Genomic DNA, 10,027 nt, shown 5'->3' on the forward strand with positions numbered 1-10,027 from the left:
TGTCGTAGAAAATAGACAGCAGAGGTAGCACTCATTAATACATAAAAATGAGGAACACTTTGGCAATGTAGCGTCATGACTACGACACTGAAATGCAACTATGTGTGAGATTTTCAAGCTTAGCATGTTCCTTTTACAGTGTGTGTCTTCCATCACGGCTGTGCCGACAGAAATTTCACATGGCACTTATGCGTTGTAGGTATGCCAAGGAAGTGCGAGATAAATTGGCGCACTACTTCGTCACAGACGGTCAGGTGCCTTGGCAGGACAAAGTGGTGAACAGCACTTGAGGCGTACAAGGTGAAGGTGGGTTGTAAATGCATTTTATTGCTTACAGAACTTATGTACATAGCATCTTCTTAAGCTAAACAAAGAAGAAAAAAATCACCCGTGACACAACAGATACATTACAGGGAAAACTGTCATGTCCAAATATAACCATGAAAACACAAAAATAAATAATTCATGTTAAAATATTTGAGTTATTGCACGGTTATCGCTATAATTATCACAGAAATAAGTGGCCTTAAAGGGGTCATGACACCCAATTTTCAACCATAATGTGTGTTGCATGAGCTGATTCTTGTATGTTCACATACAAGCTGGTGAAATTCGAGCGATTTGGTCAAGCTGCTAATTTTTAATCGCATATTTTTATAAACGAGCTAGTCGCCTGACAGTTGGGCAATACTGATGCACTCACTATCCATGACATCACGAACCGCTTGCTCGACAAGCTGCTGCACAGTGTGCATTCTGGCAGACGGTCGTGTTTTGTCATCAGCTGCGTTTGCAATCAAATTTTTTTGCATTGTTGAACTCTCCACTAAAGCTAAATGACTTCCAGGGGTCGAAACATGGCTACTGTGTCAGCAATGTAGCGTTGGTACTTGCAGCAAATAATTTCGTGAATGTGCAATGCGTATACCATTTGCCACTGCTCCTTCGGCTTGTGACGTCGCGCACGCCATGACAAAATGGCGGTCACTTGTGGTAGGTTGAGTTTTAGGAGCCGAGCACTTCTACGGCATATTTTTGACTAAAATAATCTCTTAAGGCCCCTTTTCACACGTGTACTAGCACATTTTACTCTGTAGTTTTGTTTTTTGCTGACAACCGTCAATTGTTGAGTGACCAGTCATGACCCCTTTAAGTTAGGACTAGAAAAGTGAACACAAGATAAAAAAAGGTGGGTGTCATTGACTTTATATATATAAACACTTCAATTTGCTTCACTGCTCTGATGCAATTTTGCCTCTGCTTCATACAGCATAAGTTCTACTGCATGCATTACATCTTGTGCAATGTGCACTGGTAGCTCTCTGAGGGGTGCATCGGTACGTAGAGCGAAGAAACCAATGTTATCTTTTTTGATGACCCCCTTGTTCGCTCTGATGTGTTCAAGGTGCTCCATGCACGCTTGCGCCACAGCTTCATGGCTTGTGCCCTCTCCTGCATTGCTGCAAAGCAAGTGTGAATTGCGATTCATGCAAATGCTTTAAGGTTGCATTGTTACTTCATAAAGCACCATTTAGCAAAAAAAAACAGTGTGAGAACGACAAAGTAGAAACAGAAGAAACAATACAGAGCACTGACTTTCAGCTAATGTTTGTGATTTTCGGCACTTAGAAAGAAAAAAATATAGAGCAACTGAAGCAAATTAAATAGCACACTTAAAAGATAAATGTGTCAATAGGGCGTCTACTTCTCTGTGAGAAATAAATGGGCTTTTGATCTTTGAAACGGACACTTGTGTTTTGGGACAGGGTGCTGATGTTCTGATATTAACGTCTAAATATTACGGTAGTTACATGGGTTCTGTCTACCTTAGTATAAATGTGTCCACAATAAAAACATCAGTTTAAAGTCTGTGCTCTGTCCTGTTTCTTCTGTTTCTACCTTGTCGTTCTCACACTCTTTTTTGTTACTATGTCTGTGTACCAACTTGACCGAGCGTGAACCTTATAAAGTTTTGTGTTTTGTAGCATGCGCAGGATTGTTAGAAAAAAATCTGCAAGTTTATCTTCTAAGAGTTAGGGGTATATCTCACCTAGCGCCCTCGCAGGTCCGTTGTCGTCTTGACGAGCGTGACCTGCAGTGAATTATACATATTACTTAAATGTACAGAAAGTGATCCTTTTCGAAAAGTTGTGGTTGTGATCTCTTGCCAGGAGTACCTAAAATAATTTTTTTTGTTTACACACCGTTTTGATGGTGGCTGCTCTCTTGAGGTGGTTGCTGAAGCATCACCGCAGGAGGAGGCAGTATTATTATACAACTTATAAAGTGTTGCAATTGCATGTAGCAGAATCTGGTGTGAAAAATTGCATGTAGCAAAATCTGGTGCATGTAGCAGTTCAAAATAGGGCAGTCCGATTCATTTCTCGTAATTATAATTTCTCCTGCAGCGTAACACAACTTAAAATGGATTATTCATTTCAATTATTATCCACTCGCCGCAACATTTCTCTTTTATGCCTCTTTCATAAATACGTCAATAGCACTAAAATGACCAGACTTCCAATTGAACGACCCTCCTATTTATCAACTAGACTACACAACCGGCTTAGTTTCTCGCGCATGTACGGCAAAACGAACTCTTTTAACGCATCCGCTTTGCCTCGTGCCATCACGTTGTGGAATGATCTTCCCGATAACTTGGTATCTGACACTAACCCTGTTTCCTTCCGCAACAAATTGGTCTTACATTTTGGTTGATAATTTTATGTTCACAGCTTTGTTCTTGTATGTATATGACATTCATAATGCTGTGCAAAAAGTTTTTTTTCTAATGCGCTTATTGCCCCCTTATTTTTTGTGCTTTATTTTTGTTTGCTTAGGACGAACTGTTCACACTTCCTGTAAGCGCTTTCATGATTTTCCCAGTGTATTATACCACAATCTGTGCCAATTTAACTTACACGTATTGTACACTTCCTAACTGCTGCGTGCCATGAACTGCATCTTTCTTGTTTTTTGGTAACGATGTATGATGTCAATTTATACTTACTTATTTCTTGTTCATTTGTTACTCATGTCTCGAGCTTACGTTTTGGCACCTTTCGCCCTTTTACTTGTTGTACATGTCTTTGTTAGCCCCCCTTACTCAATGCCCTAACCAAGGGCCTGTAAGATACCTGTAAAAAAAAAAAAAAAAAAAAAACATTAGGCACATTCTTCAAATGTGCTAGAACATGCATGTTTTTAAGATTTAATAGATTGGCTATCTATGCATGCCCTTCATTTGTCATTACTTAGGTGGATTCATAAAGGTTTTACTCATTGCTGCAGGTGTCGACACGAGTCTCCTCAGCCGTATCAGGGGTACGTTCCGGTTCCGCTGCATGTCTTGGCCGAGGCGGTGATCTGCAGTGATTAAAATTTCTTTCTATGTATTTGATGATGCCGCTAGTACATGAAAAGTTTTAGGCATTCTTTGGGAGTTAAAATGCCATTATGATTTCGCTCAACACGAAGTTTATTTTACACTTGCGTTACCTCTTGATTGAGCACTGCTGTATGGAAGGTGTGCATACAGAAGTTTATTGTGCCTATTATGTTAATAAAATGCTATGTAGGCTGCACATCTAAATGAGAACAAGAGATATTGTCACGGAGATGAAGTAAAAGTAATTGCAGCCTGTTGCTGATGAATACTTTGCTTTTTCAGAAATATTTGACGTTGTAAAATAACCACATTCACACAGAAACAATGCCTGTGCCCTCATGTATTTCGGTGTGCTTCTGTTCAGTGTTGAGTGATGAATGTATTGAAAAAAATGCAGTGGTTTGGGCAAGCTAACGACCTGAACACCACCTTTCAAGCACGCTTGTATTTTTGATAATTTTGCAAAGTACAATCACCTAGTAATAAAAAATAATGTTTCTAGGTTCAAGTCCATGCATGTACAGCTTCAAGTGCATGCACATGGTACCGAAAATTTTTGTGCATGCTCACCTCTCGTTAGCCTCTTCTGCTGTGATGTGGCTGCTGCAAGAGAACATGCAATATGTGATTCTGTCAGTGCTATTGTGTGCATCTTTAGAGCATTTTCACTGTTTTGCTACAATATAAGTACTTATGCTGCATTCTTGTAATGAATATGTGCAATGCTTGTCTATGAACAGCCTCATGACACATGCAATAAGCGATCTCTTTAGATTTTTATATTTTGTATTAAGCCTTTCTTTTTTTGGTAAATGAGAGCCGAGAATGACACAGAAGTACACTCAATTCTTTCATTCTTACTGTTCTGTCTTCAATATTCTGTTTTGTGAAGCTGTCCACGTGCCACTTGTACGGTATGCTATATTTTTTGCGTTGTGCTGATGCATTGTGCTATGCTAACCAAAACATTTCATTTTCTGTTCAATGGACGGTAAGCATTATTCATTACCTTTGGTCAATGGCACTCATGTTGCACAGTATCCAGAAAGAATGATGCACTGAGTTATTCTTCGTAGCTGTAGCCACAGTTATTCGACATCAAAACAGCCCATTGCCATCATGTTCATGATCACATGCATGCCCACTGTGAATTACCTCTTGGGACTTCTATGTTTATGTGCAGTGTACTTATGTGTATTGATGTGTGAGTATTTATGTGTATGTATAACAGTCATGTGAATTAAATCAACTTTTTTTTTGTTTAGTACTCAATAGTCAGCTAATATTGAACTTACGCCACAGGCTCAGACTCTCCTTCCATTAATTCAAGCATGGCCTCAAAATGGGGCCATTTTATTGTTGGAATGTCGGCTGCTCCGGCTCCACTTCTTTGTTTTTTCACGTATGTCGTGTTGTTTCCTTTTGAAGATATCACGCAGGTTCTTAAATCGTTTCTCAACAAGGACACCTGAAAACAAAACCCTTGCTGTAAGAATGTATTGTGCATACTGTATCGCTGATAAATTTTCTACTTTATTTCAGCACAATTGTGAGCGGTCTTTATTTTCTTTGCCCAGATCATTTTGGCTGCAGCACCCTAGAAATCTGAATATTGGGCAACAAAATGAATCGCATGCCATCTAAACTTAACTATTGGTAGGGGCTTAAACATTGCAAAACCACGACATGATTGAGGGAACCTGCAGCCGAGGGTTCCAGAAATGCTACCCACGTAGTGTTTTAGACCGTCCACCTACATGTGCACGACATCACAGCTGACGCAATGATTAGTTGCGCAAAGAGTTATGTACACTGTTTCTTGAAGGTAAGCACGTCTGCCAAGCTATTGTAACAAAGAGGCTGTTTATACTGTCGGAAATTGAAGTTCACTTGCAAAAAGTCTATTTCATGAACCAGCACATGATGTCTCTATCACCTTCACAGTGAAGCTTTCTAAGCATTACTGCATTGCGCAAAACTCCACAGGTGAGTATATACCATTGGTATCGGCCAAGCGCAACTGTCGTGTACAGCGGGAGCGATTGTTGTCAAACAAAAGCAAACATGTTAAATAACTTGAAAAGAAGAATGAAACTAACTAGAGCAAGATGACAATTTTCGAGAGAAAGAAATGCAACAAACATAGTATATGACTCAAAGTGTAACATAGAGAGAGCGAGAGGAAGGAAAATATAAGAAAATAAAGGGACCAAAACATGAAAACATACCAACACATAGAAGCAGACATGAAAAATTGACTTTAAAATATAGGAACAAAGAAAACAAACAAAAACGAGGCACAGTTGAAAGCGGAGAGATATAACCTCGGGGAATAAAATATAAAGGCACCAATAGACAAAAACACAGGAAAGGAGCAGTTGTGAAGAAATGAGGATTAGATTTGGGCCACATTACAGAGGAATAAATTCCCCCATCTGTGCTTTCCTTCAGTGTTCGCCCAGCCACTAGAACACTACCATATCTTTTTTTTTTTTACGATTGCATGTCATTTGGCATCAACAGCATGTCTGACTCCCAAATCCGGACATTTTAGAGTGCTGCTAAACATGTTTTTCATGTTTTAATTACACGCTCCTCTGTGGAGTGCACAAAATGCGCTCAAAGCAGAAGCTACTTTGCATTCTTTTTTAAAGCAGCACAACTGCAATGCATAGGCAAAATTAAAGCGTAACCCCCCCCCCCCCCCTCCCTCACCGCGCACTAGATATTATGCATTGCAAATGCCGCACGTTCACAAAAGCACACATTCCGTTCGCCAGACGATGACGTACAAACACAGCAAGGAGCATGCGCATGTGAGTTGGCAACTGCGAGCAGTATTTCGAACGTCTGAGCTTTATGATCAGCTATACAATGTTCTGTCACGTCGATTTCGATGTTAAACTCGGGAAGTCGCGAGAACAAACATGCACACAACTGCGCTCGCATACATCACAGTCAATACATCTCATGCAAACTAACCATGTAACCTTGCAGTACAAATACCAATATTTTCATTGTTCATTCATTGGCAACGCCAGCCATGCAGTACACACCTGTTTTTGCTTATATAGCTACTCAAACAAAAAATCTCGGTACTTACTCGACATGCCGAACATGCTTCGATCTGCCCAAGCCCGGTCCTTCTTTGTCCGATCTTTAAAAGAAGGGTGCCGCTTGTCATACAGATATGGGTACATTTTAGTCGCGTCGATGAGGAGCTCGGCCGACTACCCAAAGCTGGCCGTGGTGGCATTCGCCTGATGCGAGGAAGAATCCATGGAGGAACGTACGTGTCGTTCGTACCTCACGGCAGTAGGCAAGCGCAACGAGGAAAAAAAAAACATACGAGGAGACCGGATGTAAACAAAGACTGACGTCACTTCTGGTCTTCGCTGATTGGTTAAACTGTTTTGCGACTGCAGTCGCGCGACCAAAAAATCGGTCAGGAAGCGACTGCCCCAAACAGTCGCTTTGCGACCGCTTGCGACCGTTCGCGACTGCTTGCGACCAGTCGCAAATGGTCGCGCGACCGCGACTAGTCGCCGGTGTGCACCAGCCTTTAGACTTGTTGTTTTGTAACTCGCCAAATTTCGTAAATGACGTGACTGTGATTCCAGGAATTAGTGATCATCTTGCTGTTGTTGCTTGTATGCAAAAGAAAAAAAGTGTGTGCGAAGTTACCTACGAGTAGAAGGATCTACTTTTATGACAAGGGTGACTACGATGCAATTTCTAAAAAACTTCGTAATTCGTTCCCTGTTTTCGAATGTCTTTTTCAGGAGGGCAATGTGCATGATATGTGGGACAAATTTAAGAATATACTTTCCGAGTTAACAAATAGACATATCCCCAGTGTTCATTCATTACGGCTAAAAAAGCACAAACAACCATGGGTAACAGCACATATATTAAAACTTATCAACAAAAGGAAGAGGGCATTAGGCGCATTCAAGAAAAGCAAATCAGTTGCTCACTTTGAAAAACTGAATTCGATTACCCACGAATATAAGCTAAAGATAAAAAAAGCTAAAGATGATTACTTCACTGAGCTGAGCAACAAAATGAAATCAAATCCTAAAATGTTTTGGAAGTACCTAAAACAGTGTGGCTCAGATTCCTTTGGAATACAGGAGTTAAATTATAACGGCACGGTAATTACGAATGACGAGGATAAGGCTGCATGCCTGAACAACTTTTTTCACTCGGTATTCTTGCCTAAACACAGCTGTAATTATCATCAAACTATTGTGAGCATTTCGCCTATGCTTCCTGTCGAGCTTAGTGTTAATGGAATTGAAAAACTATTGAAGGACGTTGATGAGAATAAATCTAGTGGTCCAGATGAAATTTCTCCGCGTGTACTCAAGCGTTGTGCGGGGCCAATTTCTATGTATCTTTATGCAATTTTTGAAAGATCTTTAGCGACAGGTACCTTGCCACATGACTGGAAAATTGCGCACGTGGTACCGATACATAAAGGTGGGTCCAAAAAAGACGTTGGTAACTATAGACCAATATCGCTTACGTCTATCCCGTGTAAAATCCTCGAACATATTTTATACAAAGAAATAATAACTCATTTAAACAAGCATAAGGTACTAATCAACGAGCAGCATGGATTTCGCAGAGGGCTGTCTTGCACAACACAATTAGTCGAATTTTATCATGACGTAATATCGGGCGTAGATACTGTAGGACAGGTTGACGGTGTGTTCTTGGATTTTCGGAAAGCGTTTGACACGGTGTCACATTCACTCTTACTGTTTAAGCTTACCACCCTGAACATTGATAAGACTGTTTTTAAATGGATCGAATGTTACCTTTCCCAAAGAACACAAACCGTAGTACTGAATGGAAAATGCTCCGAATACACCGATGTTACCTCAGGGGTCTCACAAGGCTCCGTCCTGGGTCCACTATTGTTTTTAATTTATGTTAATGATATCTCTGCAGGAATTTCATCTTCTATACGGTTGTTTGCGGATGACTGTGTTGTGTACAGAAAAATGTTTGATCACAATGATGTATTAGAACTTCAGAAAGACTTATCGCTCATTTATAGCTGGTGTACCAAATGGAAAATGAATTTGAATATAAGAAAGTGTGTACATATTTCATTTACCAAAAAGATGAAACCATTTCAGTCACAGTACCATCTGAACAATGTACAGTTGATACAAGAGAGTACATATAAGTACCTAGGTATAATACTATCATCTGAATGTTCATGGAGGCCTCAGGTTGACACTCTCATAGCCAAAGCTGGTAAGGCTTTAAATTTCATTCAAAGAAACCGGCGATGTTCGCATGTGAATTTAAAACGTATGGCATACACTACTTGTATCAGACCTATCTTAGAATACGGTTGTGTCGTGTGGGACCCCGCCGAGGTAACCTTCATTGCTGCTCTGGAACCATTACAAAATCGTGCTGCCAGGTTCGTCTTGGGACGGTACGGAAGGGGGGAGAGCTGCACTGCAATGAAGGCTGAGCTAGGATTGGAGTGTCTTTCTGACCGCCGCCAGAAGCAGAGATTAAAATTTCTTTACTGCATTTACTACAATAAAACTGGAATTAATAGAGAAATATACCTACACAACCCTCATTACACTTCAAAACGTTTTGATCATAGTTGCAAAATTTGGGAATACCCAGCTAAAACGAACATGTATGCCAATTCATTTTTTCCTAGAACGATTAAACAGTGGAACAGGCTAACTGAAATGCAAGTACATAGTGGGAACGAAGATATATTTTATTCACGGCTGTAAACCCGTGTTGTAACCTGAACGAAGATATATTATGTGTGAACAAAATTCTGCTATGTGTGTGAACGAAAATGTATTTCAGTTATATATGTGTGAACAAAGTTGTATTGTGTCGGTGAACGGAGATGTACGTCATTTATTGATGTAACCCCCCTGCTATAACGCCTTCGGGTGCTGCAGGGTATCTGATGAATAAAGAATAAAGAATAAAGAAAAATTGAAACAAATCTGTGATTGGTTTCAAGCCAATAAATTGGCTTTAAACGTTAGTAAAACAAAATATGTGGTAATTCATTCCCCATACAAAGTTATTGCTCTGGATTAATGTGTGCTTCAGGCTGAGAGCGAAACAATAGAAAGAGTGCGTAGCTTAACATACCTTGGAATTGTGTTGGATGATCATTTCAGCTGGGAAATGCATATAGACTCTCTCCGCAAAAAACTCGAGACAGTCTGCTGTACTCTTTTCAAATGTCGCCAGTACTTCAATGCGGAAACTTTAAGAACAATATATTTTGCCCTATTTCACAGCCAACTCTCATACTGTATTGAGTCTTGGGGCCATACATACGATTCATACCTAAAGCCACTTATAGTCCTGCAAAAACGTGCTATCTGATTTATATCAAACGCAAACTATATGGCCTCATCTAAACCACTCTTTCGACAGTACCAGGTAATGCCTCTACAACTAGTAATAAATTATAAAACAACAATAATGGTGTACAAGTCTCTAACATGCAATATCCCTCTTCACCGCTTCCTTTTTATTCCCTCACAATTGCAAACAAGAGCCCGTCATTGTGGTAACTTCCTAAAACCACTGGTTAAAAATGTTTATGGCAAAAGACGACTTTATAGTGTCGGA

The 10,027-nt window shown here is 40.0% G+C and overlaps 1 protein-coding gene across 1 annotated transcript; it reads right to left on the reverse strand.

Annotated features, from left to right (window-relative positions):
* Positions 1–306: 306 nt before the first annotated feature.
* On the reverse strand, positions 307–6,735 carry LOC119185742 (uncharacterized). The gene is made up of 6 exons (XM_075896488.1): positions 6,492–6,735; positions 4,684–4,856; positions 3,959–3,991; positions 3,280–3,366; positions 2,051–2,092; positions 307–1,460 (listed from the first exon to the last, which is right to left on the reverse strand). The coding sequence occupies exons 1-6, from the start codon at positions 6,642–6,644 to the stop codon at positions 1,223–1,225; spliced, it is 726 nt and encodes a 241-aa protein (XP_075752603.1). The 5' UTR covers positions 6,645–6,735; the 3' UTR covers positions 307–1,222.
* Positions 6,736–10,027: the final 3,292 nt, after the last annotated feature.

Source organism: Rhipicephalus microplus, chromosome 5 (assembly GCF_043290135.1).
Source record: "Rhipicephalus microplus isolate Deutch F79 chromosome 5, USDA_Rmic, whole genome shotgun sequence".
NCBI classification, from domain to species: Eukaryota; Metazoa; Arthropoda; class Arachnida; order Ixodida; family Ixodidae; genus Rhipicephalus; species Rhipicephalus microplus.